The sequence below is a fragment of the Saccopteryx leptura genome, chromosome 2 (genome assembly GCF_036850995.1).
Source record: "Saccopteryx leptura isolate mSacLep1 chromosome 2, mSacLep1_pri_phased_curated, whole genome shotgun sequence".
Classification (NCBI taxonomy): Eukaryota; Metazoa; Chordata; class Mammalia; order Chiroptera; family Emballonuridae; genus Saccopteryx; species Saccopteryx leptura.
In genome coordinates, this window is record NC_089504.1 from 12,718,214 (window position 1) to 12,744,867 (window position 26,654).

Consider the following 26,654-nt stretch of genomic DNA (forward strand, 5'->3'; position numbering starts at 1 on the left):
AAACTTCTTAGTCTGATGTGGTCTCATTCATTTATCTTTGCCTTCACTTCCCTTGCCTTTGGAGTCAAATTCTTAAAAATGCTCTTTAAAACCAAGGTCCATGAGATTAGTACCTATGTTTTCTTCTATGTACTTTATTGTTTCAGGTCTTATATTTAGGTCTTTGATCCATTTGGAGTTAATTTTAGTACAAGGGGACAAACTGTAGTCAAGTTTCATTCTTTTGTATGTGGCCTTCCAGTTTCCCCAGCACCATTTGTTGAAGAGGCTTTCTTTTCTCCATTGTATATTGTTGGCCCCTTTATCAAAAAATATTTGACCATATATATGTGGTTTTATTTCTGGGCTTTCTACTCTGTCTGAGTGTCTATTTTTTGCCAATACCATGCTGTTTTGATTGTCATGGATCTATAATATAATTTGAAGTCAGGTATGGTAATGCCCCCAGTTTCTTTTTTTCCATAGGATTGCTTTGGCTATTTGGCTTTTTATAGTTCCATATAAATCTGATAATTTTTTGTTCCATTTCTTTAAAAAATGTCATTGGAATTTTGATGGGAATTGCATTGAATTTGTATATTGCTTTGGGTAATATGGTCATTTTGATTATATTTATTCTTCCTATCCAAGAACAAGGAATGTTTTTCCATTTCATTGTATCTTTTTCAATTTCCTTTAACAATGCTTTGTAGTTTTCATTATATAGGTCCTTTACATTCTTTGTTATGTTTATTCCTAGGTATTTTATTATTTTAGTTGCAACCTTGAAGGGAATTTTTTTTTGTTTCTTTTCTGATGTTTCATTGTTGGCATATAGGAGGGGAATGGACTTTTGTATATATATTTATCTTGTATCTTGCAACCTTACTGTATTGGTTTATTGTTTCTAGTAATCTTTTTGTGGAGTCTCTGGGGTTTTCGATGTATAGGATCATATCATCTGCAAAAAGTGAAACCTTTACTTTTTCTTTTCCAATATGAATGCCTTTTATTTTTTTCTCTTGTCTGATTGCTCTGGCTAGAACTTCCAGCACTATATTGAATAAGAGTGGAGAGAGTGGGCAATGCTGTCTTGTTCCTGATTTAAGGTGGAAAGTCCTCAGTTTTATGCCATTTAATATGATGTTAGCTGATGGTTTATCATAAATGGCCTTTATCACATTGAGATATTTTCTTTTTATCCCCATTTTGTTGAGTGTTTTAAACATAAAGTTGTGTTGTATTTTATCGAATGCCTTTTCTGCATCTATTGATAAGATCGTGTGGTTTTTGTTCTTTGTTTTGTTGATATGGTGTATTACGGTAACCGTTTTACATATGTAGAACCATCATTGAGATTCTGGGATGATTCCCATTTGATCATGATGTATTATTTTTTAATATGTTGTTGTATTTGATTTGCTAGTATTTTATTTAGTATTTTAGCATCTGTTTTCATTAGAGATATTGGTCTGTAGTTTTCTTTTTTTGTGCTGTCCTTGCCAGGTTTTGGTATGAGGGTAATGTTGGCCTCATAAAAAGTGTTTGGCAGTATTGCTTCTTCTTCAATTTTTTGGAAGACTTTGAGTAGAATAGGAATCAAGTGTTCTTTGAATGTTTGATAGAATTCACTAGTATAGCCGTTTGGCCCTGGACTTTTATTTTTGGGGAGGTTTTTAATAGTTTTTTTCTATTTCCTCCCTGCTTATTGGTCTGTTTAGGCTTTCTGATTCTTCATGGCTTAGTCTAGGAAGATTGTATTGTTCTAGGAATTTATCCATTTCTTCTAGATTGTTGAATTTGGTGGCATATAGTTTTTCATAGTATTCTACAATAATTCTTTGTATATCGATAATATCTGTGGTGATTTCTCCTCTTTAATTTTGTTTTTTGTTTTTATAAGTCCTTTCTCTTTTTTCCTTGGTGAGTCTTGCCAAGGGTTTGTCAATCTTGTTGATCTTTTCAAAGAACAAGCTCCTTGTTTTATTAAATTTTTCTATAGTTTTTCTGTTCTCTATTTCATTTATTTCTGCTGTGATTTTTATTATTTACTTTCTTTGGCTGGTTTTGGGTTGTCTTTGTTCTTCTTTTTCTAGTTTTTTATAATGTGAAGTTAAGTGGTTTACTTGGGTTCTCTCTTGTTTGTTCATATAGGCCCATAGCGATATGAACTTTTCTCTTATTACTGCTTTTGCTGCATCCTAGAGATTCTGATATGTTGTACTGTTATTTTCATTTGTCTGTTTGTATCTTTTGATCTCTGTGCTTATTTCTTCTTTGACCCACTCATTTTTAAGAGTATGTTGTTTAGAACCTAACAAGATACAAAACTATCAGAAAGCAATATATAAAATGGCAATAGGAAACCCTCAAATGTCAATAATTACACCAAATGTAAATGGATTGAACTCACCAATAAAAAGACAGAGTAGCAGAATGGATTAAGAAAGAAAATTCAACTGTATGCTGCCTGCAAGAAACACATCTAAGCAACAAGGATAAAAATGAATTAAAATTGAAACGCTGGAAAACAATACTTCAAGCAAATAACATCCAAAAAAAAGCAGGTGTAGCAATACTCATATCTAACAATGCTGACTACAAGACAGCATAAGTAATCAGAGACAAAAATGGTCATTTCATAATGATTAAGCGGACACTGAATCAAGAAGACATAACAATTCTTAATATATATGCACCAAACTAAGGAGCACCAAAATATATAAGACAGCTACTGACCGACCTAAAAACAAAAACTGACAAAAATACAATCATACTTAGAGAGCTCAATACACCACTGATGGCTCTAGATCACTCATCCAAACAGAAAATAAATAAAGAAATATTGGCCTTAAATGAAACACTAGAGCAACCAGATATGATAGACACCTACAGGACATTTCATCCCAAAGTGACAGAGTATACATTTTTCTCTAGTGTACATGGAACATTCTCAAGAACTGACCATATGTTGGGCCTCAAAAATAACATCAGCAAGTTTCTTCTATCCTTTGTTTGGTGTCAAGTTAAGATGATATGTATGGTGGGGGTTTTCTGCACTCAACACAAGAGTAAAAAGAGAGGAATTCTTCAATGTATTGATGAGGAAATGAGAGTCTGCCTTTCAAATATATGCCCAAACATTGAAGAAATCGCCACAACACATCAGGCTCATGTTTCTCATAAACACAGCAATGAAAATACTTAATACATTCACACCGGGACCTGTTGAATTTACTAAATATTACTAAGACTGTATCTATATATATAAAAAGATAACTTTTTGTCATTAAAAAAAATTTTTAACCCCTGTTTTTAAGAATGCTAAAGAAGCATAACTAAAAAACTGTAACATAAAAACGTTTCTTAATAAATTTAAAAATAAATTTAATTTTATTGTATATATTTCATTTAATTACCATAAAAGCTTGCTTGGACATTATATATTTTTTCTTTAATATTTGACTTAATTATTATAACATAGTTCTCAGAAATTTGTATATAGTGTACCTACAATTATTTGTAGGATTTTAAATGTGCCCTGACTTCAAAAAGTTTGAGAACAACTGGATTAAACATTTGTTAATATTCTGACTTGATATCTGGTTCCAGATATTTTATGGGGCTGGTTGGCTTTTTTGCTACAGTCATTGAAAGTCACCATTTGGCATGAATTTTTATTTACTGGATTAAGTTGGCTAATAATTACACTCTTCCTTTCACTCAGTTGGGAATGGCAGAACCAGGTCCGATGGCACAGGGTTGCCTTTTGAAGCCAGTTGACAAAGTGATGGTAGAACTCTGGGCATTATCTTCTTTTCCTGTTTCTCTTCCTTGTGGTGGATGGAGTATGTTTATGTAGGAATAACAGAAACAGTCTTTGTCCCTTCATTAAATGGGACACGATGACCAGGGCATGGAATCTGTGCCTCTTATAGCATCATTATGACAATAGTTTTCTTAGTCTTGACTAACTGGCTGAAGAGCAGAAGATTTGGCCTTTGCCACATGCCAGTGGGATTGACAATTTGCCCATAGGCTATAGAGGTTGGTTCAAGGGGTTGCATAAAACTTTAATATTAAAACATATCTAAACTGCTGGTGGGAAAGTATTAGATTCAAGGAATACTGGAAATGGACAGGGAATAATAGAGGGAGACACACAGTCTTTATAACATTGATTATTATGAAGTCATTCTGTAAGGGTCTAAATATTACCATGCTGTGCAGGGCCCCAATCAAACAGACAGCATATGATTTTGAACTGGCTTTACCCAGACAGATGTTTCCTAGGTCTGAACCTTCTTCACTCTCCACTCTGCCTCCACCCCTCATCCTCTACCTCACCCTTCTCAACCAGGAACATTCTCTGTAGAATGTGATCTTAGGCATGTTTCTCTTTTATTTAGAACAAAATCTTGATTATTTAGTATTGAAAAACTTAATAAAATACATGAGCCCACGTATTCACACTCAGGTTTCACAAATATTAGCATGTTGCCACATTTATTTTGACAATTAAAACCAACAACATAGAATGTTGCAGACACAGCCAAAGCACCATCCACCTGCCCCCATTTCATTCCTCCTTCTTGATAGGGTTCACTGCTACCATGAAGTTTTTTTATACCTTTTACTAGTTTTTCTACATTTATCACATATATGTACCACAAATAATATAGCGTTGTTGAGTGTTTTGATATGATATCATACTGAATGTATAATTTTGCATCTATTTATTATTAATTTTTTACTGATTGATTTTTGAAGAAAGGAGAGAGAGAGAGAAGGGGATGGGGAGGAATGGAAAGCATCAACTTGTAGTACTTGATTCTCATATGTGTTTTGACCTGGTAAGCCCAGGGTTTCACACCGGCAACCTCAGTAATCCAGGTTTATTCTCTATGCACTGCGCCACCACAGGTCAGGCAATTTTGCATCAATTTTAACCCAAAATTAATTTTTAAAGATATATCCTTGTGGACACTGTGGTATAGAGTCCATTCAGTTTCACTGCTGGATTGATAGGGTTGATTGTATGACTAGACTAACCTCAGTTAATCTACTTTTTGACTACTGGACAATTAACTGTTTGAGTTCTTTACTATTACAAAGTTGCAAATAATGATGTCTTCCTCTTCCTTGTGAAGAAGTGTGAGCATTTTTCTACAACACTGATGGAGAAAGCTAGCATATCAAAGAGGCTATAAATCTTCAACTTTGTAAGATGTATTCAAAGTAGAGAAACTGCTTTAAACATCTAATAACAATGTCTGATAATTTCCTTCACATGCTTGTTGTTGCATGATGTGCTCATCTATATTTAAAATTTTTTATCAGTGTTATTTCACTGTGGTTCAATTTTGCATCTCCCATCACTTGGAAAATAAATACTCTTTTAATTTATTGGCTATCTTGACTCCATTTTACTGTGATTTCTGGCTCATATTGATTGAACTTTTTGTCTTGTCCTTATTCATTCCCAGGAGTTCTGCATGCGTCCCGAGTACTAATCTTTTGCTGACTCTGGGCAGTGTGAATTCTCCCATCCAAGCTTGTCTCTATGTGGCTTTGGTACAGTGGTGATGGTTGTTGTACTAAAGAAACTTTATTTTCATGCAATCAAATTTATTTTTATGTTGTATGCTTTGGGGTTCTTGATTAAGAAATGTGTCACTAACCTAAGATTATAATGTAATCTACAAATTTTTTTCTAATGTTTTTGAAATTTTGCTTGTTTTATTTAGGTCTTTAATACTTCCGAGATTTTAAAAAATGTATGGTGTGAGATAGGAATATAATGTGATTTTCCCCTTACAGAAAGACAACTGCCTCAGCAAGAGTCTGTATTGTTTTCACTGACGTATAATGCTACTTTGTGAATTGCAAACAACTTATTATAAATGTGTCTGTTCCTAGGCTTTCCATTTCCCTCCACTATTTTATTGGTTTACCTCTGTTAAAATACAGTATTTGTTATAATCAACATAGCTATACAGTAAGCTTTGATATGTTAGGTTGAATTTCTACCTTTTAAAAATATATGTATATTTTAATAATTAATGATTGGGGTTAGGAAATAATTTACTTACATGATATTTTAGAGATACTGAAAAGATGAGAATTCCTTTTCAAAGTTATTTCTTACTTTTCAAATGCATTTCTTTGAAAGTTTTGCCATGTAGCAACTAAATAACATGGGGCTCCAGGATTATTAGTTTTTAACCTAGGTCTTAAATAAGGCCTGATATAAGTTTCTTAAAGAGGCTGCCATGATGAATTTAATTTGGATGTGCCACCTTTTATTTGGTCAACAAATTTATATTGTGCATGCATTAATTATCTGTATGATAGATTCTAGGTCTACAATTAATGAACCACCTTTTCCACCAGTGCCCTCCAGCTAGTATAGCAGCATGGGGCCCGAGAACCAGAGCAGCGTGTCCGAGTTCCTCCTCCTGGGGCTCCCCATGCGGCCAGGGCAGCAGCGCGGGTTCTTCACCCTGTTCCTGGGCATGTACCTGACCACGGTGCTGGGCAACCTGCTCATCATCCTGCTCATTAGGCTGGACTCCCACCTGCACACGCCCATGTACTTCTTCCTCAGCCACTTGGCCTTCACGGATATCAATTTCTCTTCTGTCACCGTCCCTAAGATGCTCATGAACATGCAAACCCAGCACCTATCTATCGGCTATGAAGGCTGCATTTCACAGACATATTTTTTTATATTCTTTGCCGATTTGGACAGTTTCTTGATTACTTCAATGGCGTACGACAGGTACGTGGCCATCTGCCACCCTCTGCAGTACACCACCATCATGAGTCAGAGCGTGTGTGTCATGCTAGTGGTTGGGTCCTGGGTCATTGCTTGCACTTGTGCTCTGTTACACACCCTCCTCCTAGCCCGGCTGTCCTTCTGTGCTGACCACACTGTCCCCCACTTCTTCTGTGACCTTGCTGCCCTTCTCAAATTGTCCTGCTCAGACACTTCCCTCAACCAGTGGGTAATCTTTACTGCAGGATCAACTGCCATTATGCTTCCGTTCTTATGCATCCTGGTTTCTTATGGCCACATCGGGAACGCCATCCTCCGAGTTCCATCTGCCAACGGCATCTACAAAGCCTTATCTACATGTGGATCTCATCTCTTAGTAGTGACTCTCTATTATGGGACAATTATTGGTCTATATTTTCTTCCTTCATCCAACAACACCAATGAGAATAACATAATCGCTTCAGTGATATACACAGTGGTCACTCCCATGCTGAACCCCTTTATTTATAGCCTGAGAAATAAGGACATGAAAGGGGCCTTGAGAAAACTCTTGAATAAGAAAACATATTCTTCCAAATGATACCTACCTTTTTTTTAAAAAAAATGCTCATGTGATCTTGTTTCCTTAATAACGTGTCAATAACAAAAATATAGCTCACTCATCTTCCTTCTATAGCTGTCACTCATGAACCCTGGCTGACAGTAATCTTGGAGCTGTTGGGGGCTGGAAAAACAGGATATGCTTATAGGACTTAATTGCTCTTTTTTTGGATAATGGGGATTGTAAGCTACTTTGAGGGTGCTGTGTCACTTTGGCTGGTCTCAATAAATAGAAGCTACCAGGGCTGGCTTTTCCTCCACGTTTTGTTGTAAAAATGTGTTGGATTTTTCATATTGTTAGAGAATTTCTCATTTTGATGATAATATGGTTTCTCTTTTCCCAGGCACTCACAAATCCAGGGACACTGAGTCCTTCTAGAATTTTCAGGGAGTAGGTATTAAATTTTACTTACAGAATGACTAACATACTTCTTTCTTGCCCTTTACAAATATATCTCACACATCCTTTCTCCCTAACACATGCAGATATTCAGCAGCAAAATAAATATCACTTCATTATTTCAGGTACCAATCAGAGAGCTTAATATGCACTGAAATTATCACTTTTTTATTTATCACTTTTTTTCCTTTTTTTTTGCATGTGAGAGGAGGGGAGATAGAGAGACAGACTCCCGCATGTACTCCAACTGGGATCCACCTGGCAACCCCATCTGGACCGATGCTCTACCCATCTGGGGCCACGCTCACAACTGAGCTATTTTTAGCAGAGGCCCCATGGAACCATACTTAGCACCCAGGGTCATTGTTCTCTTACCAGTCGAGCCATTGAGCCATGGTTGTAGGATGGGGAGTGGGGGAGAGAAAGAGAGGAGGAGGAAGAGTGGGTGAGGTGGAGAAACAAGCAGATGATTGCATCTCTCATATGCCCTGATGGGGAATTGAACCCAGGACTTCCACACACCAGGCTGATGTTCTTACACTGAGCCAGCCTGTTAGGGCCAAAATCATCACTTTTAATTCTGAGAACAACCCTAAGAGATGTGTTGGAAAAACTCTCGAAGAGGTGAAGAACACTTAAGTATTGCAATTAGTGAAAGAAAGACTTGAATCTTGGCTGTCTTATTCTGAAGCAATTTAACAAAAGACTATAACTATTTACATAGATCACTGTGTTCTGAAGAGGAATGATTAGCTCAGTGTAGTGGTGAGGATATAGGACAAACTGTCCAGCCAAGGTGTTGTGTTACCAAAGACTTAAGAAATCAGAATCTTCTAGACATACAACGTTCTATCTTGTCCTGATGACAACAGGCAGAGGAAGCTGCATGTCTCAAGATGTACAACCGGAACTTCCAACTGAGGCACCAAGATTTCAGGGACACCAGATACCAAAGTGAGTTGTAAGACAGAACCTAAGGATGTTTATAAGAAATACCTAATAATCAATTTTCTAACTTTTGAGCCTCTGAATCTAGATGTGGATTTAAAAAGCGCTTAGAGATAGAGATGAGAGGTTCTTGTTAAAGCTGTTTCTTTTGGACAAAACTGTGTGGTGAGCAATTGTGTTCTCTCTTGGAGGAAGTTACTTCCTACTCACATTAACCTTAGTGGGAAAAGCCACATTTGGAGAGTTTGGTATATATCTCTTGGTTTTATGAGAGTGAAGGGCAATGGAAAAGATAAAATGAGAGGATGGAGAGAGAGAGAGTTAGGTTTGGGAAATACCTTCACTTATTTTCATAGTGGGCAATAAAAGCAACAGTGAGTCCTATGGACCACAGGTGGATTGTGTGTGAGAGAGAACTGATACGTTACCACTTTCAGTTCCTCCCAAGACCCTATTTGAACATCTAGGAGATTCCAAGATAGAATAAGAGATGTGTTGGGGATGTGCCACTTCCAAACTGGGGGGTATGGGGAGAAACATTCACAGGAAGAAAATATAATTTAGTTATATACAGAGGATGTGTGGCATGGCAGTCTAGTGTGGAAGCCTCTGAATGTCCCCTGGCCTGGACACAATAAAGAAAAACCTAAAAACATTGGTATGCAAAGACACATGCGCCTTCATGTTCATCACAGCATTATTCGTAGTGGCCAAGACAAGGAAACAACCAAAGTGTCCTTTAATAGTGGATTGAATAAAGATGTGATACATATATACAACGGAATACTACTCAGCTATAGAAATAATGACAGATTGCCATCAAATGGCAACAAAAGAATGAGTTAGTTTTAACCACCAGCCAGGTCTTGACAAGGCAAAACCTCTTTAGTATGGTAGCAACCAAAGAAGCATATTATTGTCACCCCTTTCTCACGTTTCCTCCCATGTCCGTCATCCAAGGGTGGGCACAACAAATGCAACTAGACTTCGGGAAAGTGAGTTGGAAAGAGATTATAAAACCATTCTGACAACTTCCTGGACCTCAGAGTCTTTCCTTCACCTGGATTCCATGAAGGAAAGGGAAATTTAAGTGTAGAACTGAGGCTGTGATGAAAACTAATCTTTGCCCTTTCTGATACTTGAGGGTTAGAAGTGAATTTATGGGATCCCTAGGAGTTGTTGTTCAGCAGAGGAGGAAGACAAATCCTCAACTAAATAAATTGAGAAAATATTACATCTTCTGAGTAACACCTTTTATTTAAAACTTCACTTTCATTCATTTTTAAAATTTTTCCAAGAAAATTATATTTAATGGGGTAACATTGATCAGTCAGAGTGCATAAGTTTTAGGCAAACATTTCTATAGCATTTGAACTTTTGATTATGTTGTGTACTCATCACCTAACATTAAATCATTTTTGTCCTCCTGTATTTGACCCTCTTCACTCCCTTTCCCCCGAGTCAACCTGTGGTAACCACTTCGCTCTAATCTATGTCCATGAGTCTCAATTTTATATTCTACTTACGTGTGAAATTACATGGTTATTAACTTTTTCTGATTTGCTTACTTCACTTAGTATAATGTTCTCAAGTCCCTTCCAAATTGTTGTAAATGGCAATATGTCATCACTTGCTATGGCTCAGTAGTATTCTATTGCATATATGTACTACCTCTTCTTTATCCAATTCTCTATTGAGAGACACTTTGGTTGTTTCCATGTCTTGGCCACTATGAATAATGCTGTGATGAACATGGAGGTGCCTGTGTTTTTGTGTAGCAATGTTTTTAGTTTTGTTTTTTTAATTGTGATTGTATATAGACACGCTTCTGGGTTCAATAATCACTTAGGTGACTTATTTTATTTCCCCCATTATTCTAATCATGGTGGTAATTTGCTGTATATTTAGATTTATTTGTTTTGTTTGTTTATTTATTTATTCAATTTATTTATTTATATTTTCTGAAGTGAAAAGGAAGGTGGGGAGGCAAAGAGATAGATTTTCATATGTGCCCAACCGGATCCACCCGGCATGCCCACCAAGAGACAATGCTGGCCCCGTCTGGTGTATTACTCCGCTGAAATTGGAGCAATTCTAGCACATGAGGCAGAGGCCATGGAGCCATTCTCAGCACTTCGGCCTGATTTGCTCCAATGGAGCCTTGGTTGTAAGAGGGGAAGAGAGAGAGACAAAGAGAAAGGTGAGGGGAAGGGTGGAGAAGTGGTGGGTGCTTCTCCTGTGTGCCTTGGCTGGGGATTAAAGATGGGACTTCCACATGCTGGGCTGACGCTCTACCACTGGGGCAACCGACCAGGGCCATTTGCTTTGTTTATTTTACCTTGCCTTATTCACTATCTCTTGTATTTGTTTTTCAGTGGCAAAAGACAATATAGTTAAAACTGTACAAATAATCATTCTGAGCTGCTTCTTCTGCCTCACGTCCTATAGATAAACAATGTCATTAGTTCCTATTTATTCTTCCTGTGGCTCTGTGTGCTGAAATAGGCAGACATATGTGCATTGTGTTTTTCTTTCAAGTTTACTTAAAAATTAGCATGCTGTAAGTGCTCCTTTACACATTGTTATTTTCCCATTTAACCAGGTATCCTGATATTTCTCCAAATTGATTCATAGATATCTTTTTTATTATTTTTTCACATCTGATATATACTTAAATGTATTGATGTTCTACAGTGTGTTCTTTAGGGGTTACAAATAAGATATGGGTGATGAGTGGCCTTAATGTCAATAAATTCTAGACATCAAAGGACTAAAATGGTAAATTTCATGTTTTGAATATTAAAATGCAATTTAAATAATTGAGGAGAAAGTAAAGTGTAATATCCAGCATATAACACAGATATGAATTATGAAATATAACAAGGTATGATTAATAAGTTTAACAGGGGTGTTGGAGTAACAAAATATGTACTTAATAAATTAAAAGGAGGAAGAAAACAGAATAAATGTGAAACAAGTGTATCAAATACACCGTTTCTAAAAATATGTTCCAAGTATAAATGAAATGGAGTATTGTTAAATACATTTATAAAAGTCTTTCTCTATTTTCAAAGACCTCACTTTAAAGAACTTGCACATTTTCATATTGTAATTATTCTTACCATGGCTGATTGCAGTTTACAAAATGGATGCCATTCAATGTGAGTTGGGAACATTGTGAAAAATCAGCTTAAAGCCAGTGGAGGCCAGCATAAAGAAATCACTTTTAAAAAAAAGGCAGGTTCATTAGGACCAGATCATGATGTTAAATCATTATGTTCCCATGACATAAATAAAAGCTGAAATATCTCAAAGGATAAATGACAAATTCACATTTATAATTGTGCAATATTTTGCACAATATTTTGCATATATCTAAGAAGAGATAATAAACAAGGAAAAATAATAATTAGGAATAAATAATTTTTAACAATCTAGGTGGAAAACTTTACCAGGCTGATATGTTAACAACACTTACACATGATAACAGAATGCATATTTTATTAAAATTATCTGGAATTGTTGACCACACAATATTTTAGAAAATAGAGATCATTGTGCTCCTGACTGCATACTAACCCTTCTGACACACATTTCCAAGGCCTGTTTGATATCTCTGTTCCTCAGGCTGTAGATGAAGGGGTTCAGCATGGGGGTAACTACTGTGTACATGACTGAAGCAATGATGTCTTTAGAATCCCATGATGAAGAGAAAAAGTAAGCACCTACGAGTGTCCCATAGTATAAGGACACCACAAAGAGATGTGAGCCGCAGGTAGAAAAGGCTTTATAGAGTCTCTTAGTGGAAGGGACCCTCAATATAATGGTCCCTATACGGACATAGGAGCTTAAAATAATACACAAAGGCAGAATTGAAAACAATCCTCCCTCGGTGAAGATGACCAGCTCATTGAGGGAGGTGTCAGAGCAGCTCAGCCTCAGGAGAGCAGTGAGTTCACAGAAGAAGTGGCTGATGGTGTTGTTGGCACAGAAGGACAGTCGGACTGAGAGGAGGGTGTGCAACAGAGCATTGACACAGGATAAAATCCAGGAGCCAGCCAGCAGACGCACACACAGCCCCTCCCTCATGATGGTGGTGTAGTGTAGAGGATGACAGATGGCAACGTATCTGTCATATGCCATCACTGCCAGAAGGAAATTGTCTAGTCAAGCAAAATATATGAAAGAATACATCTGAGCAATGCATCCCACATAGGAGATGGATTGTCGCCGAGTCTGCATGTTCGTGAGCATCTTCGGGACAGTGACGGATGACAGAGAAATGTCAGAGAAGGCCAAGTGGCTGAGGAAGAAGTACATGGGCGTGTGCAGGCGGGAGTCCAGCCTGATGAGCAGGATGATGAGCAGGTTTCCCAGCACCGTGGTCAGGTACATGCCCAGGAACAGGGTGAAGAACCCGCGCTGCTGCCCTGGCCGCATGGGGAGCCCCAGGAGGAGGAACTCGGACACGCTGCTCTGGTTCTCGGGCCCCATGCTGCTCCCGTCTGCTGGGAGGAAGGAGGTTTGGGACAATCAGCAATCTGGAAAGGATGACCAGGGACATCATGTTTCAGACTCTAATTCTACAGAAAAACCAGGAATTTTTAACTTCCCTCCTATTAATTTCTCATCTTCACTCTACCACAGTCTGGTTCCAGGAACACTTTGCACCCCAAAGCAGCCAACCAGACCACATTACACAGAAGCAAGAAGGCCTTCTATATTTCACTCATCATTATTGATTGAATATCGAAACTTTTTACCTCTTACAAAGACTGATGGCAGGACTGAACAAAAAAAACAAAGTCCCTACCTCTGTGACATTCGAACATGACGGACATGGAGGGACAATGTCTGCCCCAGGCCAGAGGCACACCACACTGACTCACTGTGACAAAAGTAGAGGATGAGCCCGGAAAACTGCTCTCACTTATTTGTGCCTTAAAGTAACGTGAGACTCAGTGCTGCTCTGGTGTTGTTGGAGCGGCGTCACACTGCTCCTGTGGACCTCCCAGGTCCCATTGACCTGCAGCTGTAAACTCATGGTCACTCTAGAAACATGTGGTCATTTAAAGCCCTTGATGTCAGAATGGCTCCGAAGCCAGAGTAGTCCACAAACTACCGTTCTTAGTAATGCTGAACATTTTGGTGAACATTCGGCACTGGGCTGAGGACTTTATCTAAGGTTCCTAATTGAATCCATCCATCATCTTTACAGTCCCGGTTTTAAGATCTCTTTACATCTTTACAAAGGATTTTTGTTCATTTACCTATTTTTAACATTTAAGATAAGGAAACTTAAATAATACAAATGCTACAGGCACACACAGTGCAGTAGGGGACAGCCTGGCACACACACGTGTGTATATCTGTATCTGTATGTGATGTGTAGTGAATACAACTGATATATATGTGCTATCATTTCCTATAAATTAAAAATTACCAAGTATTGGCTACTTCACAGGGTTTAGTCTAACATGTGTGTGATCAGAACCCTCGCTCTTAACCATCACACACGGGATCCCCCCTTTTGTTGGTTAGGGGAGCCAAGTACAACATATTATTTTAGAGCTTTGAGGGTGCAAAGTTGTCAAAATCTTCTTTGTCCTCTTCCTCAGTAATTTAATTCCTGCATAGTAAGGTACTTTCAACTGACAAAACCTTCTCAGATACCCTGACCTCTGTTGGCACAGCAAACACTGCCCGAGCGCCTCTGGGATTCACGAGGCGAGGGTCCTTCTCTCCTTTCCATAGTTGTGGAAACAGGCCAGGGACTGAGGAAAGTTTCCCAGAGTTTCAGTGATCTTTCTCAGAGATTTTGCTGATAGTTCTGCCAGCATGATGCCTAAAGTGTTTTTTCTTTAGGATGTTTAATAAAAGTAAAGAAAAAGTTTCAAAGCTCAAATCAACTGACACTCAAATACTTGAAATGACAGCTGATTTGTTTCATTCAATAGAAAGTTGCTTAGGGTTTGGTTTTCTCAGTCATCGGAGCTGCAGAAGGAGGACATGTCAGGAAATACATGAGGTCATGGGTGCAAATCACACACACAGAAATGCACACACGTTCGCGCACACACACGCTGCTTATTTGAGAATTGGTCACCTGTGTCTAACTTCCCATCCTAAGGAAAGGATCACCGATATGTGATTCAGCTCACAAACACTTATATACATACATACACGTCATAAGTAATACACAAAATGAGACATATACAACACACAATGATGTATCACTCAACCACAATCACACTCACAACGCACATCAACAACCTGACTAGGAGCCACTTGCTAAACACTTCCCTTATCACATAGAACTCAAACACTGAATGTAAACATCTCTGAAAACCCTCAAAAGTATAAAAATTCAAAAATCATACATGTATAATCAGCTACACTGACTACAACATCAGCACACACACTCCTATTACTGAGAGTCTTGCTCCTGCCGCCCCTGACTCACCCCTCGCTGGGGTAGGGCAGTCAGCATGGGGCACCTCTGCCTATTCGGTCACAGGTGCGGTCATTACACCACCATCTACGTGTCACATGCACATGGTAACACACAGACAGAGGAAACCAAACAATACGTTTTCCTTCTCTCTCACACGAGTGTGTCACTCACGAATTAGCTGGCATGGGCAGCAGCACACTCTGTGGAGACAGGTGTGAGCCCTCTCTGACTTTGGTCCCCGGTGAGGTCGGTGTCTTCTTGTCCAGCAGCCGAGAGACAGTCTCACTCCTGATGCCCAGCTGTGCTGCAGGTGTTTTTGGTCACAGGCATGAACCAGGAGTCCCTAGTCACACAGCAAGAGATGATCACTTGGTCTATACCCGCTAAAACAGGGCCTACGTAGGGTCTAACTCCGGAAGATCGTCAGGCTGTGGTTCCGATACATAGCGCGCGCACACGCGCACACACACACACAAACACACACATACACACACACACAAGCACGTACACAAGCATAAACTATATATGTACACACACACACACACATGCAGACACACCCACAGTCGTAGACACAGAGTCTAACTTGACCCGCTAGCACACAGGCAGACCCATCGCCAAGGGCAGAGTCCCAGCCCCTCTGACCTGTGCCCGTCACTGCTGAGTCAGACCCTTCTGCTCCAGACTGCTGCCCGACTCCTCAGGTTTCTTCAGGAGGCCTTAGGTCCAGACACAGAGAAGAAACATCTGTGGCCCTGGCCTTCTAGACCTTCATTCTCCTCAGGCAGCTCCTGGGAAATGAGTCCAAGACAAGACTTATTACTAATGAGGGACTGAATCCCAGTCCCCAAGCTTCGGGCTACTTTCTGACTGCCCTTTGGGGAGCTGTGACCCAGAGCCAGAGGGACTGGAGTCCTAGGGGACAGTGTCCCTGATTCCACTGATGCCCTGGACTCCTTTCTTTTAGTGCATGTTTCCAGCAGGGACAGGATTTTTCAACTTTTTATTTGGCAGTGATTTTAAAGATATACAAAAGTTGTGAAAATGATATTAAGAATTCCTGGACAGGCTTCACCATGATTCTTCAATGATTAAATTAATATTTTATTATGTATGTCTTTTGTATTTATGTATGCATGTATTTATGTATATTTTAGGGTTCAATTTTCAGCAATTGTGTCACAGTGTATATTATTAGATATGATATTAATTTTTTTAATAACTAGTGTTTTTATCCTTGATCTATTGACTAAGGTGGTGTCTGCCTGGTTCTCTAGTGTAAAGTTATGATTTTTAAATGAACACATGGACTAGATACACAGTTATCAGAGGGAAGTGGTGAGGGAATGGGATGAAAGAAGGGGAAGAGATTAGCTAAGAAATCATATACACATAAGCTGTGCAAAAGCTTTTTAGTTTGCTATAGTCCCATTGTTCATCATGTCTTTTATTTCACTTGCCCATGGAGATAAATCAGCAAATATATTGCTGTGAGAGATGTTGGAGAGCTTACTGGTTGTTTTCTTCCAAGATGATTATGGTTTCATGACTTACATTTAAGTCTTTTATCCATTTTTAATTTATTTTTGTGAATGGTGTAAGTTGGAAGTCTAGTTTCATTTTTTTGCAGGTAGCTGTCCAATTTTCTCAACACCATTTGTTAAAGAGACTGCCTTTACTCCATTGTATGCTTTTACCTCCTTTGTCAAATATCAATTGGCCATAAAGGTGTAGGTTTATTGGTGGTTTCTCTGTTCTGTTCCATTGATCTATATGCCTGTTTCTTATGCTGGCACCAAGCTGTTATGAGTGCAATGGCCTTGTAGTATAACTTGATATCAGAAAGTGTGATACCCCCACTTAATTCTTCTCTTTTAAGATTGCTGAGGCTATTTGTGTTATTTTTGGTTTCATATAAATTTTTGGAATATTTGTTCTATATCTTTAAAGTACGTCATTGGTACTTTAATAGAATTTGCATTGAATTTATAGATTGCTTTGGTAATATAGACATTTTAATGATGTTTATTCTTCCTATCCATTAACACAGTATACGCTTTCATTTGTTTGTATCTTCCTTGATTTTCTTTATCAATGTATTAGAATTTTCCGAGTACAGGTTTTTAACCTCCTTGGTTAAATTTACTCATAGGTATCTATTTTTTTGTTGCAGAGGTGAAGGGGTTGTTTCCTTAATATCTCTTTCAGACAGTTCATTGTTGGTGTATAAAAATGCCACTGATTTCTAAATATTAATTTTATATCCTGCCACCTTGCTGAATTCATTTATCAGATCCAGTAGGTTTTTGACTGAGACTTTAGGGTTTTTTATGTACAGTATCATGTCATCAGCAAATAATGATAGTTTTAATTCTTCTTTTCCAATTTGGATGTCTTTTATTTCTTCTTCTTGTCTGATTGCTGTGGCTAGGACTTCCAGAACTATGTTGAATAAGAGTGGTGAAAGGGGGCACCCCTGCCCTGTTCCTGATCTTTAGGGGATTACTTTTAATTTTGGCCCATTGAGTATGATGTTGGCTATGAGTTTGTCATAAATGTCCTTTATCATGTTGAGATATGTTCCCTGCATTTCCAGTTTTCTGAGAGTTTAGATCATAAATGGGTGCTGGATTTATCAAATGCTTTGTCTGCATCTATTGATATTAACATTTGATTTTTATCCTTTCTTTTGTTTATGTGATGAATCACATTGATTGATTTACGAATATTGTACCATCCTTTCCTCCCCAAAATACATCCCACTTGAGCATGATGTATGATATTTTTCATATATTCCTTGATCCGGTTTGCTAATATTTTAGAGAATTTTAGCAACTAAGTTCATCAGAGATATTGGCCTATAGTTTTCTTTTTTGTAGTGTCTTTGCCTGGTATTAGAATGAGGATTATGCTTGCCTCATAAAAGGAGCTTGGAAGTTTTCCCTCCTCTTGAATTTTTTGAAATAGCTTGAGAAGGATTGGAGTTAGTTCTTCTTTGAATATTTGGTAAAATTTGCCTGGGAAGCCATCTGGCCTAGGCTTTTGTTTGCTGGGAGTTTGTTTTTTTTTTTCTGTATTTTTCTGAAGCCAGAAAGGGGAGAGACAGTCAGACAGACTCCCACATGCGCCCGACCGGGATCCACCCGGCACGCCCACCAGGGGATGATACTCCGCCCCTCCGGGGCGTCGCTCTGTTGAGACAAGAGCCACTCTAGCGCCTGGGGCAGAGGCCAAGGAGCCATCCCCAGTGCCCGGGCCATCTTTGCTCCAGTGGAGCCTCAGCTGCAGGAGGGGAAGAGAGAGACAGAGAGGAAGGAGAGGGGGAAGGGTGGAGAAGCAGATGGATGCTTCTCCTGTGTGCCCTGGCCGGGAATTGAACCCAGGACTTCTACACGCCAGGCCGACGCTCTACCACTGAGCAAACCGGCCAGGGCCTGCTGGGATTTTTTTTTTTTTTTTTTTGTATTTTTTCTGAAGCTGGAAACGGGGAGAGACAGTCAGACAGACTCCCACATGCGCCCGACCGGGATCCACCTGGCACGCCCACCAGGGACGATGCTCTGCCCACCAGGGGCAGGCCAGAGCCACTCTAGCGCCTGGGGCAGAGGCCAAGGAGCCATCCCCAGCACCCGGGCCATCTTTGCTCCAATGGAGCCTTGGCTGCGGGAGGGAAAGAGAGACAGAGAGGAAGGAGGGGGGGTGGAGAAGCAAATGGGCGCTTCTCCTACGTGCCCTGGCCGGGAATCGAACCCGGGTCCCCCGCACGCCAGGCCGACGCTCTACCGCTGAGCCAACCGGCCAGGGCCCTGGGAGTTTTTTGATAACTGTTTCAATCTCATTTGTTGTTTTCAGTTTGTTTAGGTTTTCTGATTCTTCCAGATTGATTTTTGAGACTATATGTTTCAAGGAATTTGTCCATTTCACCTGGTTGGTCCAATTTTTTGACAAAGAGTTCTTCATAGTATTTTCTTCAATCCTTTGTATTTCTTAATTGTCAGTTGTTAGTTTTCTACTCTCATTTCTAATTTTATTTATTTTAGTTCTCTCTCTGTTTTACTTGGTGAATCTGGTTAAAGGTTCATCAATCTCATTTACCTTTTCTGAGAACCAGCTCTTGTTTTTATTGATCTTCTTTATTGTTATTTTGCCTCTATGTCATTTATTTCTACTCTAGTCTTTATTATCTCCTTCCTTCTACTTCCTCTAGAATTTTCTTGCTTTTATTTTTCTAGTTCTTTTAGATGCAGTATTACATTGTTTACTTGGGCTTTTATTTTGCGTTAGGTATGCCTGTAATGCTATGAACTTTTCTCTTAGGACTGCTTTTGCTGTGTCCCATAAATTTTGAGATATTGTATGTTCATTTTTATTTGTTTCTAGGATATTTTCTATTTCTTTCTTGTTCTCATTGTTAATCCATTTGTTATTTAATAACATGCTATTTAGTCTTCAAGTGGTTGAATGTTTTTCAGTTTTTCTATTGTAGTTGATTTTTAGTTTCATGCCATTGTGATCAGAGAAGATGCATGATATGATTTCAATCTTCTTAAATTTATTGAGACTTATTTTTTGTCCTAACATGTGGTCTATCCTAGAGAATGTACCATGAGCATTTGAATAGAATGTATATTCTGCTGCTTTGGGGTGAAAGGTTCTAAAGTTATCTATTAAATCCAGTTGATTTAGTGTGTCCTTTAAGGCTGCTATTTTTTTTGTTAATTTTCTGTTGGGAGGATCTATCCACTGAAGTTAGTGGGGTATTAAAATCCCCTACTATTATAGTATTATTGTTGATCTCGCCCTTTATGCCCATCAAAATCTGCTTCGTATATTTAGGTGCTCCTATATTATGTGCATAGATATTTATAATGGTTATATCGTCCTGTTGGATTGCTTATTTTATCATCATGTACTGATATCTTTATCCCTTACTATAGCCTTTGTTTTAAAGTCTATTTTGTCAGATATAAATATTGCTACTTCAGCTTTTTTGTCCATTTCATTTGTGTGAAATACTTTTTCCATCCCTTCACTCTCATGCTATGTGTATTTCTTGCACAGCTAAAGACACTATAAAAAAATAAAAAGACAAACCACAGAATGGAAGAACATATTCAACAATAGGTCTGATAAGGGGTTGATAACCAACATTTATAAAGAACTTGTAAAACTCAACACCAGGAAGTTAAACAATCCAATCAAAAAATGGGCTAAAGAAATGAATAGACACTTCTCCATTGAGGACATACAGATGGCCAATAGGCATATGAAAAAATGTCCAACATCATTAATCACTAATGTTGAAATGCAAATTAAAACCACAATTAGATATCACCTCACACCAGTCAGAATGGCTCTCATTAAGAAAACAACACATAATAAGTGCTGACGAGTGTGTGGAGAAAAGGGAACCCTCCTGCACTGCTGGTGGGAATGCAGACTGGTGCAGGCACTATGAAAAACAATATGGAGATTCCTCAAAAAATTAAAAATGGAACTGCCTTTGACCCAGCTATCTCACTTTTAGAAATATATCCTAAGAATACCAAATCACTGATTCAAAAGAAGACAAACACCAGCATGTTTATTGCAGCATCATTTACAATAGCCAGCACTTAGAAATAGCCCAAATGTTTGTCAGTGGACTTGTGGATTAAAATGCAGTGGTATGTATACACAATGGAATACTATGCGACCGTGAAAAAGAATAAAATCTTACCTTTTATGACAGCATGGTTGGACCTAGGGGCCTAGTGAAATAAGCCAGGCAGATAAAGAAAAATTATCAGATGACCTAACTCATATGAAGAATGTAATGAACAATGTGAACTGAGGAATGGAATAGAGGTAGAGGCGGGGTCAGAGGGACCAGAGGGAAAGTGGTCAGAGGAAAGGGGATGAGAGGATGGGATCAGAGAAGGGAAAGAGATTAATGAAATTATATATACATAACAGAGATATAAAGAGCAGGACAGCAAATCCTGGAAGGAAGGGGGCAAGGAATTGGGGGAAGGGGGCAATGGAAGTATCAACAGGAACGTGGTGGTGGGGAGATGGAGATATATTTAATGGGATACTTGAATCTATATAAACAAAATAAATAAAAATCAATAAAAATTAAATTAAAAAAAGAAAACATATACATATAACACGTGGATATAGACAGCAGGGTGGCCAGAGCCCAAAGGAAAGTGGTGAGGAGGTGGGGAGAGAAGTATACAGTGGGGAGACAGGGCAGAGAGAGACCTGCATGGGGCCAGGGGTGCATGCAGCTGCATGTAGATGGAGTGATATTGAGTTGTACAGTTCAAACATATATGGTTTGGCAAACCATTTTTTCCCCAATAAATTTAATATAAATTTTTAGAAAGTTACTGTTTTAACCTTGTAATATAGAGTTATCATTTGAGTAGATGTGTTTAAACTAGATAAACATAACTATTTTCTTATTATAATTTCACCCATTACATTTAACACCCATTCGTGATTCTTTTTTTTTTTTTTTTTTCATTTTTCTGAAGCTGGAAACAGGGAGAGACAGTCAGACAGACTCCCGCATGCGCCCGACCGAGATCCACCCGGCACGCCCACCATGGGGCGACGCTCTGCCCACCAGGGGGCGATGCTCTGCCCATCCTGGACGTAGCCATGTTGCGACCAGAGCCACTCTAGCGCCTGAGGCAGAGGCCACAGAGCCATCCCCAGCGCCCGGGCCCTCTTTGCTCCAATGGAGCCTTGGCTTCGGGAGGGGAAGAGAGAGACAGAGAGGAAAGCGCGGCGGAGGGGTGGAGAAGCAAATGGGCGCTTCTCCTGTGTGCCCTGGCCGGGAATCGAACCCGGGTCCTCCGCACGCTAGGCCGATGCTCTACTGCTGAGCCAACCGGCCAGGGCTCGTGATTCTTATATGACAAAATTATTGCAAATGTCGTGGCCAAATGATTATTTTACTCTTGTCATTTCTTTTTTGTATTTTTATTGTATTTTTTAAAAAGAAGGAATTTATCTTTACTCCCCACTCATTTGCTATTTCTTTATTAATTTATTTGTACATTAATGATTCTTGTTATTCTTTGAGTTATAAACCATTGCTGTTGTTATTTATTTTAAACTTTAAGTGTGTTCATTATTCTCAAAGATGTTAAATGATTTCAGAGAAACCAATGGGTAATTATGTATAACAAGAAACACAAGAAGTAAAAACTAGAAACTAAGAAACTAATAGAGTATTTACCTATAGGAGGTGGGTCACAAGTGGGACAAAATGAATGGAGCATTAGCTTGACCAGGTGGTTGCACAGTAGATAGAGCATTGACCTGAGATTCAAAGAACCCAGGTTAGAAACTCCAAGGTTGCTGGCTTAAGCACAGGCTCACCAGTTTGAGATTGGGGTTGCTGGCTTAAGTGTAGAATCATAGACATGATTCCATAGTCATTGGCTTGAGCTCAAAGGTCACTGGCTTGAAGCCCAAGGCCCCTTGCTTGAGCCCAAGTTTGCTGGCTTGAGCAAGGGGTCACTGTCTCAGTTGTAGTCCCCTGCCCCCCATCCCTGGTCAAGGCATCTATGAGAAAGGAATCAATGTGTAACTAAGTTACCACAATAAAGAATTTATGCTTCTCATCTCTCTTCCTGTCTGTCTGTACCTCTCTCTGCCTCCCTCTCTCTAAAAACATTATATATATGATGGGAACAGTGTACATGCTGACATAGAATATATACATTTCTATCTATTTATACTTTCCTAAATCCATGAGTTCTAAATTGATATTCCAATTCCGGTTTGACAACAGAGAATTCTTTCAAGCCTCCCCTTCTCCATGTGCACAGCACCTTCCCCTTGAGGGAGGACTCACTCATTTTCCTTTATATCAATATTCTGAATCTTTGGACGCATGGTGAGCTATTTCAGATACTTGAAATCAGCCCTGGACAGTTGTCTCAGTGGTAGAGCATAGACCTTGTGTTTCTAAGTCTTGGGTTTGATTCCCTGTCAGGATACACAGGAGAAGCAACTATTTGCTTCACCAAACTCCACTTCTTTTTCTCTCTTTCTCTCTCTCTCCTCCCACAGCCAGGGCTCAAATGGTTCAAGCTACCTCGCCCTGGAGCTGAGGATGGTTCCATGGCCTCACCTCAGTAGCTCAAATAACTCATTTGACAAGCAATGAAGCAGCTACCCCAGAAGGGCAGAGCATCACCTGGTAGAAGGCTTGCTGGGTGGATCTCTGTCTGGGTGCATGCAGGAGCCTGTTTCTCTTCTTCCCTGCCTCTCCACCTCTCACTTAATAAAAAAAGAGAATCTTGGAATCATATAGCACTGTTAATAACAAATTATAGCTAAAACTTTATTTTCACTTTTTTAATGGTGATTGTGTATAAACATGATTCTGGGTTCAATAATTACTTAGGGTACTCATTTTATTTTCCCCTTTTGTAAATTATGGTAGTAATTTGCAATATAGTTAGGTCCATTTGTTTTGTTTTATTCTATCTTGCTTAATTCACCATGTCCCATTTTCTTTTACCCTTTTTTAAGAGATGAGAAAGAAAAAGAGAGAGAGAGAAGGGGGGAGGAGAAGGAAGTATCAACTACCATATCTGCCTTGACCAGAAATACCCAGGGTCTCAAACTGGCAACCTCAGCATTCCAGGTCCGTGCTTGTCCACTGTGCCACCACAGGTCAGGCTCACCATCTCCTCTATTTATTTTTTAGTGACAAAATACAACACAGTACAAACTATACAAATGAACATACTGATCTGATTCTTCTGCCCCACGTCCTGAAGAAAAACAATGTCATTAGTTTTTATTTATTCTTCCAGTGTCTCTGTGTGCTCAAATAGGCAGACATATGTGCAATGTAATTTTCATTCATTTTTACATAAAAAGTAGCATGCGATAAGTGCTACTTTACACATTGCTCTTTTCCCATTTAGTCAGGTATCCTGTTATTTCTCCATATTGATTCATTTCACATTTGTTCTTTTTTCCACATTTGAGAAATACTTAAACTTATTGATGTTCTACGATGTGTTCTTTAGGAGTTGCAAATGAGATATGGGTGATGAGTGTCCTTAATGTCAATAAATTATAGATATCAAAAGACAAAAATGGTAAATTTCATGTTTTAATATTAAAATAAAATGTAAATAATTGAGGAGAAAGTATAAAGTAATGTTAGCACACAGCACAGATAAGGGTTATAAAAATATAATAATAATGAAAGATTGATTAATAGGTTAAAAAGCAAAGATAAAGTAATAAAATATGTATTTAGTAAATAAAAGGAAGAAGGCAAGAGAATAAATGTGAAACAGGTATATACAATAAAAAAATAAGTAATATGAAAAACACAAATTCAAAGATATTATGATTACCTTACATGTCAGTAGATAAAATTCTCAATTAATATATGAATGGTTGCTTTATATAGAAACAGGAAAATCCAACTTCACACTATGGACAATGGACATCTCAAAGAGATAAGCCCATAAAAAAATTAATGTGATGGGAAAGAAATATTATGTAAACATTAACCTCAAGAAAGCTGCATCTTTATGTCATATACTATTATAGTATCTGTTTATATCTGTATGTGTATCTATATCTCTACATATACTAATATCAGTAGTAGATGAGGTGTTAGGTAGGACTCATTGGTAGTAATATCTCCTACTTATGAACAAAGTGGGGTGTTGTTAAATACATTTATAAAAATCTTTCTCTGTTTTAAAAGCCTCGCTTTGTACTACCTGTGCATTTCATAGAGTAATTATTTCTACCATGGCTGATTACAGTCTGCCAACATCATGTCATTGAATGTGAGTTGGGAAGAATTGCATCAATTAGCTTAAAGCCAGTGTAAATGAGCATAAAGAAATCAGTTTAAAAAAAAATGAAGTTAGGTTAATCAGAAGCAGATCACGATGCTAAATCAGTGTGTCCTCACAACATAAGCTAAAACTGATATTATCTCAAAGGAAAAAGAAGAATCCACACTTAGAATTTTGCAGTGTTTTACATAAGATTTTGTATACATTTTAGAAGAAATGATGAACAAGGAAAAATATTAATTAAAAAATATATAATTATTTAAAAATCCCGGTGATACACTTAACATAGTGACATATTAACAAAATTTTTACATAACAACAGAATGACTATTTTATTAAAGTTACTGTATATGGAGATGTCAATCATACAATAATATTAAGGGATCTATCTCACAGTGCTCCTAACTGCAATAAGAGGATTTAGTGATTTCTATTCAAAGCAGTTAACCCTGCTGACACATGTTTCCAAGGCCTGTTTGATATCTCTGTTCTTCAGGCTGTAGATGAAGGGGTTCAGCATGGGGGTAACTATCGAGTACATGACCGAAGCAATGATGTCCTTGGAATCCCATGATGAGGACAATAAGTAAACACTTGTAAGTGCCCCATAGTATAAAGTCACCACAAGGAGATGGGAGCCACAGGTGGAAAAGGCTTTAAAGAGTCTCTTGGTGGAGGGGACCCTCAGGATGATGGTCCCTATACGGACATATGAGCCCAAAACAATACACATAGGCAGGAATAAAAGCATTACTCCCTCAGAGAAGATGACCAGGTCATTGAGGGAGATGTCAGAGCAGCTCAGCTTCAGGAGCGCAGTGAGTTCACAGAAGAAGTGGCTGATGGTGTTGTCGGCACAGAAGGACAGTTGGACTAAGAGGAGGGTATGTGACAAGGCACTGCCACATGATAGAATCCAGGAGCTAGCCACCAGCAGCACACACAGCCCCTCCCTCATGATGCTGGTGTAGTGTAGAGGGTGACAGATGGCCACATACCTGTCATATGCCATCACTGCCAGAAGAAAATTGTCAAGACCAGCAAAAATTATGAAAAAATACATCTGAGCAATGCATCCCACATAGGAGATGGATTGTTGCTGAGTCTGCATGTTCGTGAGCATCTTTGGGACAGTGACAGATGACAGAGAAATGTCAGAGAAGGCCAAGTGGCTGAGGAAGAAGTACATGGGCGTGTGCAGGCGGGAGTCCAGCCTGATGAGCAGGATGATGAGCAGGTTGCCCAGCACCGTGGTCAGGTACATGCCCAGGAACAGGGTGAAGAACCCGCGCTGCTGCCCTGGGCGCATGGGGAGCCCCAGGAGGAGGAACTCGGACACGCTGCTCTGGTTCTCGGGCCCCATGCTGCTCCCTGTCTGCTGGGGAGGAAGGAGGTTTGGGACTCTCAGCAACCTGGAAAGGATGCCCAGGATCATAACGTCTCATACTATTAATTTCTGGGAACAACATGAATGTTTGATCACACACCTATTAATTTATGAAACCTATAGGTGCGTGCATCCTCACACTGTCTCAGTGAGGATCCAGGAAAACATCGCACACCTAACACAGCCAAGAAGACTTCATTACACAGACACAAAAGGGTGTTTATGGTTTCATTCAACCTAGTTTACTGATACTGAGTCTGTGTCTTGAGGCACTAAGG

The 26,654-nt window shown here is 38.8% G+C and overlaps 3 protein-coding genes across 3 annotated transcripts; 1 reads left to right on the forward strand and 2 right to left on the reverse strand.

Annotated features, from left to right (window-relative positions):
• The first annotated feature begins 6,395 nt into the window (after positions 1-6,395).
• LOC136392912 (olfactory receptor 1J1-like) lies at positions 6,396-7,337 on the forward strand. The gene has a single exon (XM_066365594.1). The coding sequence runs from the start codon at positions 6,396-6,398 to the stop codon at positions 7,335-7,337; it is 942 nt and encodes a 313-aa protein (XP_066221691.1).
• A 4,920-nt stretch (positions 7,338-12,257) lies between these two features.
• LOC136391185 (olfactory receptor 1J4-like) lies at positions 12,258-13,199 on the reverse strand. The gene is given in 1 exon segment (XM_066362705.1): positions 12,258-13,199. A coding segment is annotated over 1 exon segment (942 nt).
• Positions 13,200-24,691: 11,492 nt separating this feature from the next.
• Positions 24,692-26,352, reverse strand: LOC136392913 (olfactory receptor 1J4-like). The gene has a single exon (XM_066365595.1). The coding sequence runs from the start codon at positions 26,350-26,352 to the stop codon at positions 25,420-25,422; it is 933 nt and encodes a 310-aa protein (XP_066221692.1). The 3' UTR covers positions 24,692-25,419.
• Positions 26,353-26,654: the final 302 nt, after the last annotated feature.